The following is a 22,411-nucleotide window of genomic DNA, read 5'->3' as shown; positions in this document are numbered from 1 at the left end:
GATTTATCACTGATTCTTCTGGGTTTTGGTTGTTTTTTTCTTTTCTTTTGTATTTGCCCCGCCGGAGGTGGGGCCTTCTGCGTTTAAATTTTGCTCACCAAACCGAGAGAGAGTATTGGCTCTTGGTAATGGGGGTTTTCTATATGTCTGGGAATCGAAGATTCTCTCTCAGAAGAAGAGTAACTATCTATTTGTGGGCGATCTTGTCTAAATCTATTGCCTCTATGTCTAAAGTTAGAGTTATTACCCACTAACCATCTGTACACCCTATGATCTTTGTAATCACGGTCCACTTTCTCAAGCTTAGCCCTCTTAAAAGTGATCAGGTCTTTACGGTGTTTATCAAGTTGTAGTTTTAGTTTAATTAACCACTGCTGTGTATTATCTTTCTGTAGGGTTTCTGTTGCTGCTGGCCTAAAGTCTGCAATTTCAGTTCTCAATTTCTTCAAATCACTCCCAACCTCCTTGATAACTAATAGAAGTAAATCAAAGGAGCATTTATTTAAAATAGAGCACCATTTGCTGCAGAAGGCAGGGTTTCCTCTCCCAATCGTAGGGATATTATTGAGGCGAAAGCCTCTAGGGATCTGTTTTTTACGGAAATAATCCGTGCAGCAAAAGGTCTATTTCTCTTTTTTCCAAGTTTAGTAGTTTGTGATATAAATCCAAAGCTCCTTCAGCAGGTATTCGTTCAAAATCATTAAACTCTGACAATACTCTCTCCGCATCATCATCATCAGTGAACACTAACACATCATGCTCCGCTGCAAACAATAATTCAGTTGAAACAAGGCCTTCCATTTAGATGACCAGTATACCACTATACATTATCCGATGGAGAAAGCAGCACTGACAAGTATTACCAAAGTATCATGCACCACCAATTACTAGGCTCCAAAAAGAAAAAATTAAATCAGAAAAATATACAAATCAAAAAAAGATACAAAAACTCAAAAAAAATGAAGTAACTCAAAAAACAAGGGGGGAGCGGTTGTTGTACTAAACACTGCGGACTATAACACTGAAGTACTAAGACAATTAGCGGATACTGAGACATACAGATTGCTATCTGAGGATCCAGGTGTGGTCTTTAAAAATCGTCTGGATAATGTCCTGGATAGGGCATTTTCTCAGGGATGGATAGATGAGGATACTGTTGGTTTTCTGAAGACCAATTTTCCGATTACTCCGATCATATATCGGATACCTAAAATACATAAAACCCTGGATAGGCCTCCAGGCCGTCCAATTATATCAGCACGTAATTCACTTTTTTCTAAAGTGGCGCAATATGTTGATAGCTTTCTGCAGGTTTGTGTCAAGAAAACCAACAGTTATCTAAGGGACACGGAAGACTTCTTGAGATTATTAAATCTACAACCCCATGTTGGCCAGAGGATTCTGGTCACCATGGATGTGGTATCACTATATACGGTGATACCGCATACAGAGGGGTTGGCTACTGCTAGACGAGCATTGAATTCATCACATAAGGGTTCTCCTCCTGTTGATTTTTTGATGGATCTGTTGGAATTGATTCTGACCTGTAATTATTTCACATATGGGGGGCGGTACTATCTCCAAACGGCTGGCACAGCGATGGGGAGTAACATAGCCCCATCATATGCAAATCTATATATGACTGCATATGAGACTATGAATATCATTCCGCCGTTTGGGGATAGTATCGCCTTCTATCGGAGATTCATAGATGATGTTTTTCTTATATGGGTGGATACCCAGGAAGCCCTAATGAATATGTTGGAGCATTTGAATGGTCTTGGGTCAACGATTAGATTAACTATGCACTCGAGTACTGAAACAGTAGATTTTTTGGATGTCAGTATATGCACCACCAATGAGGGCTATGGTTTCAGATTGTATAGAAAGCCGACTGGCAGGAACACTATACTGTCATTTGATAGTCATCATCCTGGCCCATTAAAGCAAAATCTAACCATATCACAATTTCTGAGGGTTCTTAGAAATAATTCAGATGAAGAAGTGGCTGGTATGCAATTGGAGATGAGAGTGAGATTTGAGACAAGGGGATATGACAAACAGACCATCAGCAGGTGCCTGAGTAAGGCTAAGAACATTTATGAGGGAGCCTCACATAGAAAATGCAAGGAGGACAATCTTTTTGTTATCTCCACCACTTTCAATACGGCTGGTCCGGCTATTCGGAAAGCGGTCAAAAGATTATGGCCAGTAGTGAAAACAGATCCGGTTCTTATGAAAAAACTACCTGACAAACCACTATTAAGTTTCAGACGTGCTCACAATTTGAAGGATATCCTAATGCAGCCTGACAGACCAGTGCCACAGGCTTCGGATATGTGGCTGATGCCTAAGAAACTGGGATGCTTCAGGTGTATAAATTGCACCACCTGCCGAAGTATGACCACAGGTCAATTTCTCCATCATCCGCATACAGGAGCGAAAATATCTATTTGCCATAGATTGAGTTGCACCTCTGATTATGTGGTGTATACCCTGACATGTCCATGCTCCTTGGTATATGTTGGAAAGACTATTCGTCCATTTCGTAAAAGAATGGCTAATCACCGACTCTCCATCAGGAATGCCATAACAAGAGGCAACTCAGACAAACCGGTGGCCAGGCACTTCTGTGAAGCACGACATCCCTTGGCGTCTCTGAGGAGCATGGTGATTGCTAGAGTGGAGATGCCCAGGAGAGGTGGGGACCGGGCAAAATTACTACTGAAACGCGAAGCAGCGTGGATCCACAGACTGGATACAATACGACCTCGTGGCCTTAATGATGCAATACACTACAGTATTTTTCTGGAATGACAGTCCTGCTATGGCTCTATGGCTGTTTTTTGTGTATATGCGTGTATGTGATTCTTTAAAGTATGCATATATGTACATATACATATATATCTTTGTTTTTGTTTTTCTTCTTTCTTTTTTGATGTTCCTGTCGTCGGTTATCATTTTTTCTATACAATGCTCTGAAACCGAAGCTTTAAGATGTGAAATAGGATCCAACGGTGAATAGGGGGGGATCCCTGACGAATCATGTTTTTTAGTGATTTGGACGGGACCCATTATGTAAGCAGGTTGGATCTAATATGGGTAAAGCTATATGATGGAATTTATAATGATACTCATTATAGGTTATTCTCCCCTAAAATGCACTTACTCCCTTTGCAGCCTCCCTAGCAGGAGATGTGTGTATATATTCATACTCTTTCTATATATTTACAATTCGATCAAGCTGACCTAATATCATAGTGTGTTGCCAATAGTACACTAGTAATGCAATATAAATGTATGCACCTTTAAGATGCACCGTTTGTATGGCTAGTGGCTCTTTGCGTCCCACGGACCGGATACTCGGTCTATGGTGGAACGCATCTAGGCTTGATGTATTTGTTGCTAGGCAGCGCTATGTAGCGCCGATCACGTGACCCGAGGCTACGCTATGACAATGTCCTGTATGTTAATACGGAAGTTGCGTTCCACGGACCGGAAGTACGGCCGGCGGTGGAACGCACGCCGTGTACATTAACTTTCACTGGATAAATATTTGTTGGCTGCAATAGTGGGTAAGTGAATGACTGCCAAGAAAGGGGTAGAACAAAATATAGTGACCTCTTGGTTTTAATGTGTTTTCTATATGTTTATTGTATGTAACTGTTTGTTATGTGGGGTGTGGGGGAGTTGCTTTGATTAATTGGAGGGAGGGACCTATATGGGTATATAGGTAACACTAGTTCATTGCACTGGTATCTTGACAAAGGTCAGAATTGTGACCGAAAACGTCGACATAATACTATATGCTGATGATCTGAATAAATTGCCTTGATCTACTTGAAGACTGGCGCGTGCTCCCTGATTTTGGAAATATATATACAGGTTGAGTATCCCTTATCCAAAATGCTTGGGACCTGAGGTATTTTGGATATTGGATTTTTCCGTATTTTGGAATAATTGCATACCATAATGAGATATCATGGTGATGGGACCTAAATCTAAGCACAGAATGCATCTATGTTTCATATACATCTAATTCATACAGCCTGAAGGTCATTTTAGCCAATATTTTTTATAAATTTGTACATTAAACAAAGTGTGTGTACATTCACACAATTCATTTATGTTTCATATACACCTTATACACACAGCCTGAAGGTAATTTAATACATTATTTTTAATAACTTTGTGTATTAAACAAAGTTTGTGTACATTGAGTCATCAAAAAACAAAGGTTTCACTATCTCACTCAAAAAAGTCCGTATTTCGGAATATTCCGTATTTTGGAATATTTGGATATGGGATACTCAACCTGTATATATATATATATATATATATATATATACATACATACATACATACACACACACACACGTGTACATGTGTATATGGATATATGTATGGGTATGGAGATATATATATAGATATATAGATATAAATTTATAATGAATGCTGAGGTAAAGTTCCTCCTTCTCAGGTGCTGAGCGCTCTGTTGAAAAAAGTCGGGGTCAGCCCTGACAAGATGGTTTCAAATCCTCGAGAAATTTCCGAGTGTTTATTCTTTTCCCGCAGCGGAGAGGATAAAGTGGGTGTTACCCCCTGTTCTGCACGGGGCCCTGTCACAAAGGATCGTATGCAGAAAGCTACGTTATACTCTAGTTATGTGTCCACGCGTACGTTAATTATACCTGCTATTGCATGTGCATGGGGGAGTAGTAGTAGTCAGAAATGGTCGGTTACCTTGTCATCATCAGATACAGATCATCATCCGATACAGATACCCTGGGGAGAGATGGGATACTCCTTAAGTTGGGTCATATCTAGGACACTGCAGCATACTGCCGTGCGACTACAAGGGATATAGGACTCTTGGGTTCGCAGGCCAATTCCATGGCGGTCTCGGCTAGGAGGGCGTTGTGGATTCACCAATGGAATGCTGGTGCTGACTCCGAGAAGAAATGGAGTTTTCTTTCCTATGAAGGTAAAGCCTGGTTTGGTGACGGCCTCGTTAGTTTGATCTCGGCAGATGCCGCTGGTAAGTCTACTTTCTTGCCATATGTTCCCTCACAACGGATGATGACGCATCATTGTCGGATGCAGTCATTTCGGCATAATAGACACAGATCCCCCTTTTCTTTGCAGGTAGAGGAAGGAGGAAAGGGAAGAGGTCAGCAGCCTCTTCAAGATCACAGGAGCAGACATCATCCTCTGTTCGGTCACATCCACTGCATGACGCCGGGACTCTCTTGCAGGAGCCCACACCTGTGGGACCACGTCTAAAAACTCTTCAGTCAGTCCTGGAACGGACCTGGACCCGTGGGTTTTACGAATAGTGTCCCAAGGGAGCATACTGGAGCTTCCAGACGTTTCCCCTCACCAATTTTTCAAAATTACCGATTCTCCTCCGGACGGGGAGGTAGTATGCGACACAATACAAAGGTTGTATCAGGATCAGGTCATTGACCTGGTTTTTTCCCCTGGCACAACAGGGAGAAGGTTTTTATTCAAGCCTCTTCGTGGTCCCAAAGCCAGACAGCTCGGTCAGGCCAATTCTAAATCTGAAATCCCTCATTTTCTACTTAAAGAAATTCAAATCCAAGATGGAATCTCTCAGGGCAGTGATCTCCAGTCTGGAAAAAGGAGGTTTTTTCATAGTCTCAGTAGACACAAAGAAGGCCTAGTTACATTTTCCTCCGCATTAGGCTTGCCTGAAGTTTGCAATTCAGGGGTGTCATTACCAATTTCAGACGTTGCCGTTGGTCTGTCCACGGCTCCAAGGATTTTCACCAGGGTGATAGTGGTAATGATAGTTCTCCGTCGCTAGTACGGAGTCACAATTATCCCGTACTGGGACGATCCCCTGATAACGGCGAGTTCAAGGAACCAGTTGGTGCAAAAACATTGCACTCTCCCTGTCAGTTCTTCAACAACAGGGTTAGCTCCTGAACTTGCCAGAATCACTGTTGGTCCCAACGACGCGGTTGTCTGTTTTGGGAATAATACTAAACACAGAGCTACAAAGAGTTTTTTTTCTTCCAGTGGAAAAGGCTCTGGAGATCCAGAGTCTGGTCAAACAAATTCCGAGTCCAGCAAGGGTGTCATTTCATCAATACATTCGGTTGTTGGAAAAGATGGTGGCAGCCTACGAGGCCACTCGATTTGGCAGTTTCCATGCGAGGGTGTTTCAGAGGGAGCTGTTGGACAAGTGGTCCGGTTCCCACCTACACATACACCGAAGGATAATCCTGTCTTCCAAGACCGGAATCTCACTCCTGTGGTGGCTGCGCAGTTCTCACCTCCTAGAGGGGCGCAGGTTCGAGATCCAGGACTGGATCCTAGTGACCACGGATGCAAGCCTCCGAGGCTGGGGGGCGGTAACTCAGGGGGAAAACTTCCAAGGAAGATGGTCAAGTTAGGAAACTTGTCACCACATAACCGGTCTAGAATTAAGGGCCGTTTACAACGATTTTCTACAAACGAAAAGCAGAACAGCAATGGCAAAAGCCACAAGGATTTTCCGCTGGACGGAGAAACATACAATCGCTTTGTCAGCGACGTTCGTTCCAGGAGTGGACAACGGAGAAGCAGACCTCCTCAGCAGACGGTCTCCATCCAGGAGTGGGGAGACCTCCTTCAAGTAGTCTTCGAAGGGGTGACATGTCGTTGGGATTTCCTCAAGTAGGAATGATGGCATCTCGTCTCAACAAGAAGCTTCAGAGCTCCAGGTCAAGGTACCCTCAAACGGGAACAGTGAATACACTGGTGACACCGTGGGTGTTTCCAGTCAGTATCTGTATTCCCTACGTTTTCTCTCGTTCCAAAAGTTCTGGGTTCATACAAAGGAAATTCGGCCGAGCCTCATGGTCCCAGACTGGCCAAGGAGAGCTTGGTATCCCGAGCTCAGGAATTACTCATAGGAGATCCATGGCCTTTTCCTTTGCGCGAGGACCTGTTGCGACAGGAGCCATGCGTGTATTAGGACTTACCGCGGCTACGTTTGACGACATGGCGGTTGAACGCCAGATCCTAGTCCGTAAAGGCATTCCCACGGAAGTAGTTCCCACACTTATTCGGACTAGAAAAGGGGTAATGTCTAAACATTACTACCGTTTTTGGAGGAAATAAGTTTCTTGGTGTGAATCCAAGAAGACTCCTACGGCAGAGTTTTCAACTATTAAAATCGGCCGTATCGGTTTTCTTTCAGAAACAATTGGACTCCTTGTCAGAAGTTCAGACTGTCATGAAGGGAGTGTTGCACATCCAACCTCTTTTTGTGCCCCAGTGGCTCCGGGGAATCTTAATGGGGTGTTGCAGTTCCTTCAATCACATGGATCCGAACCTTTACGTAAGGCGGAGTGAAATTCCTCACTTGTTCAGGGGTCGTCAGGTTGGCCTTGGCATACGCAAGGCGAGTGTCTGAGTTAGCGGTCTGGTCTCACTAAAGACCTTATTTGATCTTCCATGAAGATAGAGCAGAGTTGGAATTTCAACCGAAGGTGGTTCCTTCTTTCCACATGTACCAACCTATTGGGTGCCTGTAGCTACGGATGTCTTCGCTGAATCAATGTCTCTGCATGTGGTCAGAGTTTTGAAAATCTATGTCGCTAGTATGCCTCCGTTTAGGAACACAGGCTCTGTTTGTCCGGTTTGCTCCCAGCAAGAGTGGGGCTTCTAAGCAGACTGTTGCACGCTGGATCTGTCATACAATTCAGCATGCTCATCTCACGGCAGGTTTGCTGTTACCGAAACAGGTGAAGGCCCATTCTGCTAGAAAGGTGGGCTCGTCCGGTGCGGTTGACCGGAGAGTTTCGGCATTGCATCTTTGCAGAGCAGCTATTTAGCAAACAATTGGGCTAAGTTTTACAGTTTTAATACCTTGGCCGAGGTTGACCTCACGTTGGTCATTCGGTACTGCAGAGTCATCCGCACTCTCCCGCCCGTTTTAGAGCTTTGGTATAACCCCATGGTTCTTGAAGTGTCCCCAGCATCCTCTAGGACGTATGAGAAAATAGGATTTTAATACCTACCGGTAAATCCTTTTCTCTTAGTCCATAGAGGATGCTGGGAGCCCGTCCCAGTGCGTACTGTATCTGCAGTTATTGGTTGTGGTTACACACAGGTTGTGTTACGATTTTTGTCAGCATATTGCTGCATATTCTTCGTGCCGTTGGCTTGTGTTCTGTTGAATGCCACGTTCTGCGGCATGCTTAAGGTGTGAGCTGGTAAAATGCTCACCGTGGTTTAACAATAAATCCTTTCCTCGAAATGTCCGTCTCCCTGGGCACAGTTCCTTAGGCTGGGGTCTGGGGGAGGGGCGTGGAGGGAGGAGCCAGGTCACACCATTTGAAAGTCTTGAAGTGCCCATGTCTTCTGCGGATCCAGTCTATACCCCATGGTTCTTGAAGTGTCCCCAGCATCCTCTACGGACTAAGAGAAAAGGATTTACCGGTAGGTATTAAAATCCTATTATGCCAATCATTTTAATAACCTTCTGATCCTAAGAGGCAAATAAAAATGCTACAACGAAATTATTATTTCTAGGATTTAAGTCGTAAGACCCAGGAACAAATCATTTAGTCGTAAGATTAAAGAACAACTCATTTATACACTATAATTTTACCACAGAGACAGTTTGGGGGAGATTCAAATGTTTGAAAAGTCAGTTGGGATTCTGTTTTTTCCTATCTAATAGACAGGAAAAAACGGGTGGTCTTTAGTATGCCGACTGACGGGATCCCGGAGCACAGTATACCGGCGCCGGAATCCCGAAAGCCGGCATACCAACACTTATTCTCCCTCGTGGGGGTCCACGACCCCCCTGGAGGGAGAATAAAATAGCCCCGTGCCCGTAGCATGGCGAGCACAGCGAGCCCGCAAGGGGCTCATTTGCGCTCGCCACACCGTCGGTAAGCCGGCGGTCGGCCTCCCGGCGCCGGTATGCTGGTCACCGGGAGCCCAACCGCCGGCATACCATACTGAACCCGAAAAAACAGACACCCAACCGACTTTTAATACATTTGAATCTCCCCCTTTATGTCGGTTATATATTTATTTAATTTAATAACAATAAGGGGGTGACCACCACAGATCTGCTTTTTGAGTCAAGTGTTATTTTTCTTTGCCCCTTCTGTTTTAAGAGGATAAGATTAAAAGTTACATTTTAATGTAAACAATCAAAATAACAAATACATATAACAAAAGAGTGCTCCAAAAAGGAATCTTCTTTGTGGAAAATGCCAAAAACTTGACACTAGTGAACTGAGTTCATGATTCCAGGACCACCTCCAGCCTCACAATACGTTGATATAATTAGAAAAGGTGACGGCCAGTGGCTAGTTTTCTTTAAATACTACATACCAAACCATTTAGTTTGGTGCAGGATAAAAACATTTTTACTGTGTAAATACTTGCCGACTCTCCTGAAATTTCTGGGAGACTCACAGATTTCTAGGAGGTGGGAGATTCTCCGGCCTCCCAGGAAAGAGCGCTACCCTCCCATAGCCTGCCATTTCCCTGCCAAAGTAGGTGCCTGCCATTTCCCTGCCAAAGTAGGTGGGACATTGGTACATGGACACAATTTGCAACAAATCATCTATTTCTGCTGTCTGAAGGTTAGTTCTGGAATATCATACATCTAAAGGTCCATACACACTTAACGATTAAATGAGCGACGTCGCACATTTTCCCCCTCCTTGAGCGACGTCGCTCATTTTATCGTCAAGTGTGTATGCCGCCAGCGACGACCGATGCGCGGCCCCGCAGGTCGGCAACGATCGTTGCTGTCGGTAGGGCATGCATGAAGGATGTGGACTGTCGTCCACGACCTTCATGCAGGGCTGGCGGGGGCGTGACGTCACTGAGCGATAGGAGCGGTCATATTATTATTATTATTATCCTTTACATATATATGGCGCCACAAGGGTTCCGCAGCGCCCAATTACAGAGTACATGAATAATCAAACAGGAAAACAGCAACTTACAGTTGATGACAGTATAGGACAAGTACAGGGTAAATGAACACAGTTACATCAGCAGATGACACTGGAATAAGTATCAGGTGGCAGAAGACTGCTGGAGTTGATGCAGTTGAAGATTATTAAAGTAAGAAAGGATGAGCACATGAGGGAAGAGGGCCCTGCTCGTGAGAGCTTACATTCTAAAGCGCTCAGTGCGTACAGGCGGCCGCCGACCGGCCGGCCCGGGAGGGGGAAACATTAGACCATGTCGCTCACAGAGCGACATCGTCTAATGTGTATGAGCCTTAATTGTACTGAAGTTACATTCTAACAAGTGGTACTGTGTTCAAAGAAATCTTTAGGCTGATTTTCCAGTCCATGGATTTTAAACTGAAGTTCTGAATGTTGATCATCTGTCTAACATAGCAAAAGATATTTATAGAGCCCAGAACTGAGAAAGTCAAATTTGTCCTTTATGTCATGAAGGAAATTCAATATGTTCATCTATAAGTCTGCCTCGATAATCTCTCTTTTTCTATTTCTTTTCATGCCTGTAACTGATGAGTGGAAGGCTAGGCGTTGTGAGGTGATTATTGAAGGGGCTGGGGTGAGTGATTTGGGGTGGACACTGACATGGGGATCTGTGAGCGGTAGACACTGAAGGGGTGTAGGCTGTGAAAATAAGATTTTACTCACCGGTAAATCTATTTCTCGTAGTCCGTAGTGGATACTGGGGACTCCGTAAGGACCATGGGGAATAGACGGGCTCCGCAGGAGACTGGGCACTCTATAAGAAAGATTTGGTACTATCTGGTGTGCACTGGCTCCTCCCTCTATGCCCCTCCTCCAGACCTCAGTTAGGATACTGTGCCCGGAAGAGCTGACACAATAAGGAAGGATTTTGAATCCCGGGTAAGACTCATACCAGCCACACCGTATAACTCGTGATACTATACCCAGTTAACAGTATGAAATATAACAGAGCCTCTCAACAGATGGCTCAACAATAACCCTTTAGTTAGGCAATAACTATATACAAGTATTGCAGACAATCCGCACTTGGGATGGGCGCCCAGCATCCACTACGGACTACGAGAAATAGATTTACCGGTGAGTAAAATCTTATTTTCTCTGACGTCCTAGTGGATGCTGGGGACTCCGTAAGGACCATGGGGATTATACCAAAGCTCCCAAACGGGCGGGAGAGTGCGGATGACTCTGCAGCACCGAATGAGAGAACTCAAGGTCCTCCTCAGCCAGAGTATCAAATTTGTAGAATTTAGCAAACGTGTTTGCCCCTGACCAAGTTGCAGCTCGGCAAAGTTGTAAAGCCGAGACCCCTCGGGCAGCCGCCCAAGATGAGCCCACTTTCCTCGTGGAATGGGCTTTCACTGATTTAGGATGCGGCAATCCAGCCGCAGAATGCGCCAGCTGAATTGTGCTACAAATCCAGCGAGCAATAGTCTGCTTAGAAGCAGGAGCACCTATCTTGTTGGGTGCATACAGGACAAAAAGCGAGTCAGTCTTCCTGACTCCAGCCGTCCTGGAAACATAAAGTTTCAAGGCCCTGACTACATCCAGTAACTTGGAATCCTCCAAGTCCCTAGTAGCCGCAGGCACCACAATAGGTTGGTTCAAGTGAAAAGCAGATACCACCTTAGGGAGAAACTGGGGACGAGTCCTCAATTCTGCCCTATCCATATGAAAAATCAGATAAGGGCTTTTACAAGACAAAGCCGCCAATTCTGACACACGCCTGGCCGAAGCCAAGGCCAATAACATGACCACTTTCCACGTGAGATATTTCAGATCCACAGTTTTAAGTGGTTCAAACCAATGTGATTTTAGGAAACTCAACACCACATTGAGATCCCAAGGTGCCACGGGAGGCACAAAAGGGGGCTGAATATGAAGCACTCCCTTTACAAAAGTCTGAACTTCAGGCAGTGAAGCCAGTTCTTTCTGGAAGAAAATCGACAGGGCCGAAATCTGGACCTTAATGGAACCCAATTTTAGGCCCATAGTCACTCCCAACTGTAGGAAGTGCAGAGACCGACCCAGCTGAAATTCCTCTGTTGGGGCCTTCCTGGCCTCACACCACGCAACATATTTTCGCCAAATACGGTGATAATGGTTCGCGGTTACTTCTTTCCTGGCTTTTATCAGCGTAGGAATGACTTCCTCCGGAATGCCCTTTTCCTTTAGGATCCGGAAATCAACCGCCATGCCGTCAAACGCAGCCGCGGTAAAGTCTTGGAACAGACAGGGCCCCTGCTGTAGCAGATCCTGTCTGAGCGGTAGAGGCCATGGGTCCTCTGATATCATTTCTTGAAGTTCTGGGTACCAAGCCCTTCTTGGCCAATCCGGAACCACGAGTATCGTTCTTACTCCTCGCCTTCTTATTATTCTCAGTACCTTTGGTATGAGAGGCAGAGGAGGGAACACATAAACCGACTGGTACACCCACGGTGTCACTAGAGCGTCCACAGCTATCGCCTGAGGGTCCCTTGACCTGGCGCAATATCTCTTTAGCTTTTTGTTGAGGCGGGACGCCATCATGTCCACCTGTGGCCTTTCCCAACGGTTTACCAACAGTAGGAAGACTTCTGGATGAAGTCCCCACTCTCCCGGGTGTAGGTCGTGTCTGCTAAGGAAGTCTGCTTCCCAGTTGTCCACTCCCGGAATGAACACTGCTGACAGTGCTAGTACGTGATTTTCCGCCCATCGGAGAATCCTTGTGGCTTCTGCCATCGCCATCCTGCTTCTTGTGCCGCCCTGTCGGTTCACATGGGCGACTGCCGTGATGTTGTCTGACTGGATCAGTACCGGCTGGTTTTGAAGCAGGGGTTTTGCCTGACTTAGGGCATTGTAAATGGCCCTCAGTTCCAGAATATTTATGTGTAGGGAAGTCTCCTGACTTGACCATAGTCCTTGGAAGTTTCTTCCCTGTGTGACTGCTCCCCAGCCTCGAAGGCTGGCATCCGTGGTCACCAGGAACCAGTCCTGTATGCCGAATCTGCGGCCCTCTAGAAGATGAGCACTCTGCAGCCACCACAGTAGAGACACCCTGGTCCTTGGAGACAGGGTTATCAGTTGATGCATCTGAAGATGCGATCCCGACCACTTGTCCAAGAGGTCCCACTGGAAGGTCCTCGCATGGAACCTGCCGAATGGAATTGCTTCGTATGAAGCCACCATTTTTCCCAGGACTCGTGTGCAGTGATGCACCGATACCCGTTTCGGTTTTAGGAGGTCTCTGACTAGAGATGACAGCTCCTTGGCTTTCTCCTGCGGGAGAAACACTTTTTTCAGTTCTGTGTCCAAAATCATCCCCAGGAACAGTAAGCGAGTGGAAGGAACCAGTTGTGACCTTGGAATGTTTAGAATCCAGCCATGCTGTTGTAGCACTTCCCGAGATAGTGCTACTCCGACCAGTAACTGCTCCCTGGACCTCGCCTTTATAAGGAGATCGTCCAAGTACGGGATAATTAAAACTCCCTTTTTTCGAAGGAGTATCATCATTTCTGCCATTACTTTGGTAAACACCCTCGGTGCCGTGGACAGTCCAAACGGTAGTGTCTGGAATTGGTAATGGCAATCCTGTACCACAAATCTGAGGTACTCCTGGTGAGGAAGGTAAATGGGGACATGCAGGTAAGCATCCTTGATGTCCAGGGATACCATGTAATCCCCCTCGTCCAGGCTTGCAATAACCGCCCTGAGCGATTCCATCTTGAACTTGAATTTTGTTATGTAAGTGTTCAAGGATTTCAAATTTAAAATGGGTCTCACCGAACCGTCTGGTTTCGGTACCACAAACAGTGTGGAATAGTAGCCCCGGCCTTGTTGAAGTAGGGGTACCTTGACTATCACCTGCTGGGAATACAGCTTGTGAATGGCCTCTAGCACAGCCTCCCTGCCCGAGGGAGTCGTCGGTAAGGCCGATTTGAGGAAACGGCGGGGGGGAGGCGCCTCGAATTCCAGCTTGTACCCCTGAGATACTACTTGAAGGATCCAGGGATCCACCCGTGAGCGAGCCCACTGATCGCTGAAATTCTTGAGGCGGCCCCCCACCGTACCTGGCTCCGCCTGTGGAGCCCCACCGTCATGCGGCGGATTTGGAAGAAGCAGGGGAGGACTTTTGGTCCTGGGAACCTGCTGTGTGTTGCAGCTTTTTCCCCCTTCCTCTGCCTCTAGACAGAAAGGACCCGCCTTTTCCCCGCCTGTTTTTCTGGGGTCGAAAGGACTGTACTTGGTAATACGGTGCTTTCTTAGGCTGTGAGGGGACATGGGGCAAAAATGCAGACTTCCCAGCTGTTGCTGTGGAAACAAGGTCTGAGAGACCGTCCCCGAATAACTCCTCACCCTTATAAGGCAAAACTTCCATGTGCCTTTTAGAATCTGCATCTCCTGTCCACTGCCGAGTCCATAAGCCTCTCCTAGCAGAAATGGACAATGCACTTATTCTAGATGCCAGCCGGCAGATCTCCCTCTGTGCATCTCTCATGTATAAGACTGAGTCTTTTATATGCTCTATGGTTAGCAATATAGTGTCTCTGTCTAGGGTGTCAATATTTTCCGACAGGGAATCTGACCAAGCAGCAGCAGCACTGCACATCCAGGCTGAAGCAATAGCTGGTCTCAGTATAACACCAGTGTGTGTGTATATAGATTTTAGGATAGCCTCCTGCTTTCTATCAGCAGGTTCCTTTAGGGCGGCCGTATCCGGAGACGGTAGTGCCACCTTTTTAGACAAACGTGTGAGCGCTTTATCCACCCTAGGGGGAGTTTCCCAACGTGACCTATCCTCTGGCGAGAAAGGGAACGCCATTAGTAATTTTTTTGAAATCACCAATTTTTTTATCGGGGAAAGCCCACGCTTCTTCACACACATCATTCAATTCCTCAGATGGGGGAAAAACTATTGGTAGTTTTTTCTCCCCAAACATAATACCCTTTTTTGAGGTACCTGGGTTTATATCAGAAAGGTGTAATACCTCTTTCATTGCCTCTATCATGCCACAAATGGCCCTAGTGGACATTAAATTTGACTCATCGTCGTCGACACTTGCATCAGTATCCGTGTCGACATCTGTGTCTGCCATCTGAGGTAGTGGTCGTTTCAGGGCCCCTGACGGCCTTTGAATCGTCTGGGCAGGCCGAGCTGAGAAGCCGGCTGTCCCGCATTTGGCATGTCGTCAAATTTTTTATGTAAGGAGTCGACACTTGCACGTAATTCCTTCCATAAGTCCATCCACTCAGGTGTCTGCCCCGCAGGGGGTGACAACACATTTATAGGCATCTGCTCCGCCTCCACATAAGTCTCCTCATCAAACATGTCGACACAGCCGTACGGACACACCGCACACACACAGGGAATGCTCTTAAAGGAGACAGGACCCCACAAAAGCCCTTTGGGGAGACAGAGAGAGAGTATCCCAGCACACACCAGAGCGCTATAATAATACAGGGACTAACTGAATTATGACCCTTTATAGCTGCTTATTGTATTAAACTGCGCCCCAATTTTAGTGCCCCCCTCTCTTTTTTACCCTTTCTGTAGTGTAGACTGCAGGGGAGAGTCAGGGAGCTTCCTTCCAGCGGAACTGTGAGGGAATAATGGCGCCAGTGTGCTGAGGGAGATGGCTCCGCCCCTTTTTCGGCGGCCTTTTCTCCCGCTTTTTTCTGTATTCTGGCAGGGGTAATTACCACATATATAGCCTCTGGGGCTATATATTGTGGTTATTTTGCCAGCCAAGGTGATATTATTGCTGCTCAGGGCGCCCCCCCCCCAGCGCCCTGCACCCTCAGTGACCGGAGTGTGAAGTGTGTATGAGGAGCAATGGCGCACAGCTGCAGTGCTGTGCGCTACCTTGGTGAAGACTGAAGTCTTCTGCCGCCGATTTTCCGGACCATCTTCATGCTTCTGGCTCTGTAAGGGGGACGGCGCGCGGCTCCGGGAACGAACACCAAGGACGGGTCCTGCGGTCGATCCCTCTGGAGCTAATGGTGTCCAGTAGCCTAAGAAGCCCAAGCTAGCTGCAAGCAGGTAGGTTCGCTTCTTCTCCCCTTAGTCCCTCGATGCAGTGAGCCTGTTGCCAGCAGGTCTCACTGTAAAATAAAAAACCTAATTTAAACTTTCTTTCTAGAAGCTCAGGAGAGCTCCTAGTGTGCAACCAGCTCGGTCCGGGCACAGAAATCTAACTGAGGTCTGGAGGAGGGGCATAGAGGGAGGAGCCAGTGCACACCAGATAGTACCAAATCTTTCTTATAGAGTGCCCAGTCTCCTGCGGAGCCCGTCTATTCCCCATGGTCCTTACGGAGTCCCCAGCATCCACTAGGACGTCAGAGAAATGTGGACACTGAAGGTGGGCTGTGAAAGGTGGACACTGAAGGTGGGCTGTGAAAGGTGGACACTGAAGGTGGGCTGTGAAAGGTGGACACTGAAGGGGAGAGTGCTGTGAAAGGTGGACACTGAAGGGGAGAGTGCTGTGAGAGGTGGACACTGAAGGAGAGAGTGCTGTGAGAGGTGGACACTGAAGGGGAGAGGTGGACACTGAAGGGGAGAGTGCTGTGAGAGGTGGACACTGAAGGGGAGAGTGTGGTGAAAAGTGGACATTGAAGGGGAGAGTGCTGTGAAAGGTGGACACTTAAGTGGGGGGAATGTTGTGAGAGGTGGACACTGAAAGGGGGAAGTGCTGTGAGGTGGACACTGAAAGGGGGAAGGGCTGTGAGAGGTGGACACTAAAGTCTTGTGAGAGGTGGATATTGAAGGGGTTGGGGGGTGTGCTGTGAGTTGGAAGGGAAGGGGCCGGTGGGAGTGTTGTGAGGTGGACATTGAAGGTGGCTGGGGTGATGTGAGGTGGATAGTGTAGGAGAGCGAAATGCTGTCAGTTAAACTGAAAGGGGGAAGTAGGTGCTGTGAGGTGGACAGTAAATAGATCAGTAAGTGCTGTGAGGGGGATCAGTGAGTGCTGTTACAGAGGCAGTGAGGAGGTCAGTGAGTACTCTGACGTGGACAGTGAGTGCTGTTATGGAGGCAGTGATGCAGTCAGTGAGGGAAAGGGTTGGTGAGTGCTGTGAGGTCAGACTGTGCTGTGAGTGGCTCAGTGGTATATAGAAGGAACTGGCAGTGAGAGAGAGCTATGGTTGGGGTAATGAGAGATGGCTATGGAAGGGACAATCAGAGAGATATGCAGTGAGGGCTGGTAGAAAAGCCGGGGCCACTTAATTGCATTTGCCCCAAGGCTAAAAGTTGCCAGCCAGCAGACCTTACTGGTGACATACACAAAGAATACACATGCAATTATAATACTTGTACTTCTAATTGTATTTATTAATCCATACTTAATGGAGGTCTACAGTATATGGCTGCTGTTTGCCTAGTCCAATACAGTGTAATCTATCGCCTTTCATCAACATCACATTTTTCTCATTGGTAGCCTGTATTAATTAGCCATAGTATTCATTACATGCAATCTAGGTTCAGATGTGCTGGTCAACGTGCATCCACATTAATAAGGTGTTTGTAAATAAACAGCTGAACAACACCAGTAATCAAGTATTTGAATGTTCAACTTAAAAACTTGAACATACATTCATGCTCTAGCCTCAATACCTTCTTTCACAAACACACCATGCACCTCAAATTGCTGTACTTCATTGCACTCCATGGTATACACTTCAAAGCACATACATTGTCTACTCTCCCTGCAACCCACCCCTCTGTACACATTGCCGCCTCAATTATCCACACACCTCTTATTAACATTAATGAGCTTTTTACTCACAACTGGACACCATAAAACACATTCACAAACCTCATACAACTATACAGGTTGAGTATCCCTTATCCAAAATGCTTGGGACCAGAGTATTTTGGATATCAGATTTTTCCGTATTTTGGAATAATTGCATACCATAATGAGATATGGTTATGGGACCTAAGTCTAAGCACAGAATGCATTTATGTTTCATATACACCTTATACACAGCCTGAAGGTAATTTTAGCAAATATTTGTATTCAATTTGAGCATTAAACAAAGTGTGTGTACATTCACACAATTAATTTATGTTTCATATACACCTTATACACACAGCCTGAAGGTCATTTAATACAATATTTTTAATAACTGTGTATTAAACAAAGTTTGTGTGCATTGAGCCATCAGAAAACAAAGGTTTCACTATCTCACTCAAACAATTCTGTATTTCTGAATATTCGGATATGGGATACTCAACCTGTATTTACTTCTCTCTCTTACTGCTATTAGCTGGAGATATTTCACCTAATCCAGGCCCCAAACTCCTTCCCCACTCACATTCACCTGATTCACAGCAATATAGAAATACAGCTAACATCAGCTCCCTTGTCTCTCCAAGCTACTTCAGAAACTTGCCTACACTCGCCTCACACACTTTCTTAACTCATACAACTTTTTGGACCCACATCAATCAGGCTTTCGCTCCCAACACTCCACAGAGACAGAACTGACTAAAGTAGTGAATGATCTGGTCACTGCGAAGTCTAAAGGCCATTACTCACTACTTATTCTCCTAGATCTCTCTGCTGCTTTTGACACTGTTGACCACTCTCTTCTCATACAAACACTGCAATCCCTAGGTCTCCAGGACACGGCCCTCTCTTTGTTCCTATCTAATCGCTCTTTCAGTGTCCGTTTCTCTGAATCCCCCTCCTCTTCGCTACCTCTTTCAGTTGGAGTACCGCAGGGCTCAGTCTTTGGTCCTCTGCTTTTCTCAATCTATACCTCATCTCTTGGGAAACTAATCAGCCCTTTTGGATTTCTGTATCATCTGTACGCAGATGATACTCAAATCTACCTATCCTCCCCTGATTTGTCTCTATCTGTATTGGGCCGGGTCATTGAATGCCTTTCTGCTGTTTCATCTAGGATGTCATCTCGCCACCTCAAACTTAATATTTGTAAAATAGAGTTAATTATACAGTATTTCCACCAGCCAATTGCAGTTACCAACCTGATATTTCTATCGCTGTCGAGAACTCTACAATCAACCCTACACCACAAGCTCGCTGCCTAGGTGTCATACTTGTCTCAGAACTGTCCTTTGCTCCCCACATTCAATCTGTCTCAAAATCATGTTACATGCATCTAAGAAACATATCCAAAATACGATCATACCTTACACAAGACACTGCTAAAACTGTAATCCACACTCTCATTATCTCCTGCATTGATTATTGCAATAGTCTTCTTACTGGTCTTAATAGGAAGAGATTCTCACCATTACAATCCATTCTGAATGCAGCTGCGAGGCGAATATTCCTCGCTAGACGTTCATCTGCAGACCCATTATGTCAGTCCCTCCATTGGCTACCAGTATTCTACCATATTCAATATAAAATAATGCTACTTACACACAAGGCTATTAACCATACTACGCCAACATACATCTCTTCGCTTATTTCAAAATATCTCCCAACCAGGCCTCTTCGCTCTTCACAAGATCTACGTCTCTCATCCACACTTATTACTTGTTCCCATGCACGATTACAGGACTTTCTTCGGGCTACGCCCACTCTGTGGAATGTCCTACCACGTACATTAAGACTCTTCTCTAGTCTTCAAACCTTCAAGCGTTCCCTGAGAACTCACCTATTCAGACAAGCTTATCAAATTCCAGAACCACTCACATTACCTTCATAGCTTTCCTACACATATCCCCCACCTATTTAATTCTTCAGTCTCCCTTCCTCCTGACCCTGGTTCATCACTGCTGTGATGTGATATCATGCAGCCCACCAAAAACCTTTGCAATCTGGTGGACAACTATCCGATAGGCATTGATACACAAGGATAGGTGCTATTTCCCCATAGATTGTAAGCTTGCGAGCAGGACCCTCATACCTCTATGACTGTTTTAACCCAGTTTTGTCTTCTGATTGTGTCCAGTTGTAAAGCGCAATGGAATCTGCTGCGCTGTATAAGAAATTGTTAATAAAGAAATGTGCATCAGCAATGGGCAGCAAAAACCCAGAATGAGCTAAGGTGCAGTGAGTGCTGCACCTTACTCATCTGTATATGAAATCCTTTGGCTTGTGAGGGCACCAGGCTAAGCTGTGTTGTACTCTGAGAGACGATCATAGACATATTTATATATGTCTCTTTCTAAAAACAAAGAAAATGCGCATGTCTAAAGGCTCATACACACGGTGAGATTCGGGCTATGCCCAATTCTCACTATGCGACAGGGGCTAGGTCGGCACGTAGCCAAAATCACATAATGAGTGTGCTTGCGATACTGACTAAGTGTCAATTTTGACTATCTCTTCTATAGAGAGAGTCAAAATTGATTTGCCCGCACAGTCTATCTAGTCTTGCGATCGGGACCGCGCATCGGCATCGAATCGGGATCGCAAGGTGACTTTCACCTTGCGATCTGCACTAACTTTTCTAGTCAAAATCATAAAGAAAATATCTCACCGTGTGTACACACCATTAGAGATGCTTCGTTCAAGACCTTTTCTTTCTCCGGCAGGGTCCACAGGATAACAAAGGGATATGATGGAGCGACAGCGGATTTGCACCAAACAGTCAAAGCTTTCCGGCCTCCCAGCATGCAACGGGCCCGTCCATATATCCCCGCCCCCTGCCTCAGGCAAATCAGTTTTTTTTTGGTGCGGCAGGAGCTGGACCATGATCAGAGGGCTGCTGGATTGTTAGCAGCCCCAAGCTTTCTTATTTTATTTTTTATAGTCTTACTGTTTTTGAGTGATCTTTCTTAACAGCGTCTTATACGCATATTGGAAAGAGTCGCTCCAACAACTCTCCGCCGGGTCACGACAACACTTACCCACGAGTACAGTGCTGTTTCAGCGGGCGTCTGTGTCGGATAAACTAGCAGGTCCATCAGACGTTACCAGGAGCACGGGGAGAAGGTAAGGCATCGGTTCCGCGTAGCACATGGAATACGGACACAGCCGCACTGTTTTGGGAGGAGACTACCAAACAGTAGCTGACGCACCGCCACCACGGGTGCTCCAGCGCTAGGCCTTAGGGATCAGAGGCTCCAGGAATAGTATTAGGCCACGATCCCTAGGGTTGATGTCAGTGGTGGGGAGTCAGACGACCTCCTGGTCGCCCCTCCCCCCGGTTCATGACCAGTTTCCGCCGAGTCTCCCGCCATGAACTGTTTCCTCACTTCCGTCTCAGACGCTACCAGCTACACTGGAAGATGAGGGGACCCGGTCGCAGCTTATGCGGCTGTATGACCGTGGTGTCTGTGTTCACTGATTGCTACCACGAGGGGACCTGGTCGCTGCATAGGCGGCTGCGTGACCGGTGCGTCCGAGTTCACTGAGGGCCCGGTCGCAGCATAGGCGGCTGTGTGACCGATGCATCTGTGTTCACTACAGCTTCATGGGGCGGCAGTGTACACTAGTAGCGTCTGGATCCACTCAGCGTTCGCTAACGTACTGATCAATCCTGGAAGCGGGGTAAGTCTCCCTGTATCCCACTCTACTGAGTATGGGCTATACAGCACTAAATCTCTATCTACTGTTTTAAGTATGAATAGTTAGATAAGTGCCTATTGTATATGAGTCTGTATATCCTTACCGTTGTTTATCTGTCGCATTGCGTCTGAATACGTTACATATGTTAAACATGATTCAGTAAATGTGTTCTCCTACATACTTAAAATATTAATGTAGTTGACGATATGCTCATATTGCTTAATATACTAATGTATAACATGTGACTGACTGCTAGTATGATACTGACTTTGCTACAGGTTTGTCAGTTTGTTTTGTAGATCCTCAATGCTGGTGCATGAGGAGGATCGAATGGATATCATTTTAAAAGGTAAAGTGATACAGTCACAAAATTGTGTAGTGCTGATATTTATCCTGTAATAAAGCGACAATGGTGAGGACAATCATACCATGTTTAAAGCTGTATTATCCTCTTATTATCTGGTTCAGGATGGCTTGTATGCATAAGGTTTAGCTCAGCAGGAACAATCTGCAGCCACACCACACTGGGGGCCTGGTTGGTTCTTGGATGTGGGGCCACCTGGGAATACCAGGTGCTGAAGGAGTGCATCCACCTGGGGCTATATTTACACAAGCTTATCCAGGAAGTTAGATGGATAATTCCCCAAAATCATGTACCAGGAATAGGGTTACAAGCCCTTACATACAGCAGCAGCTTCTCAGAATCAGTGGTAAGTAAATCTTCACTCTCGCAGACTACACATTGTTTAGATTCATCAGTAGATGAAAGCCCTATTATTCTACTTCATCATATGAAAAAGAGGTAGGTCTCAGCTCTCGAATATACCAGAGTTAATTGAAAGCAATAAAGCCATCTTATCCTTCGAGGATACAGTAAAGCCTATGTTAAAAACCAAGGCACCTGTGTTTAAACATCCCAATACTTGAGTTACAAGAAAATCATGGCAGAGGTTGGGT

At 45.9% G+C, this 22,411-nt stretch overlaps 1 protein-coding gene across 5 annotated transcripts in view; it reads right to left on the bottom strand.

Annotated features, from left to right (window-relative positions):
- MPI (mannose phosphate isomerase) overlaps positions 1 to 22,411 on the bottom strand; it is an 82,310-nt gene that overhangs the window by 54,700 nt on the left and 5,199 nt on the right. The window contains exon 2 of one of the 5 annotated variants that reach the window (XM_063926377.1): positions 8,239 to 8,430. The exons of the other annotated variants lie outside the window; for them this stretch is intronic. Within the exon in view, the coding sequence (XP_063782447.1) occupies positions 8,239 to 8,368 (130 nt within the window). The 5' untranslated portion in view covers positions 8,369 to 8,430. The remainder of the gene's footprint in view (positions 1 to 8,238; positions 8,431 to 22,411) is intronic. 5 annotated transcript variants of the gene reach the window in all.

The sequence above is a fragment of the Pseudophryne corroboree genome, chromosome 6 (assembly GCF_028390025.1).
Source record: "Pseudophryne corroboree isolate aPseCor3 chromosome 6, aPseCor3.hap2, whole genome shotgun sequence".
Lineage (NCBI taxonomy): Eukaryota > Metazoa > Chordata > Amphibia > Anura > Myobatrachidae > Pseudophryne > Pseudophryne corroboree.
The sequence above is the reverse complement of the archived record's forward strand: the minus strand, read 5'-3'. Positions and strand labels throughout refer to the sequence as shown.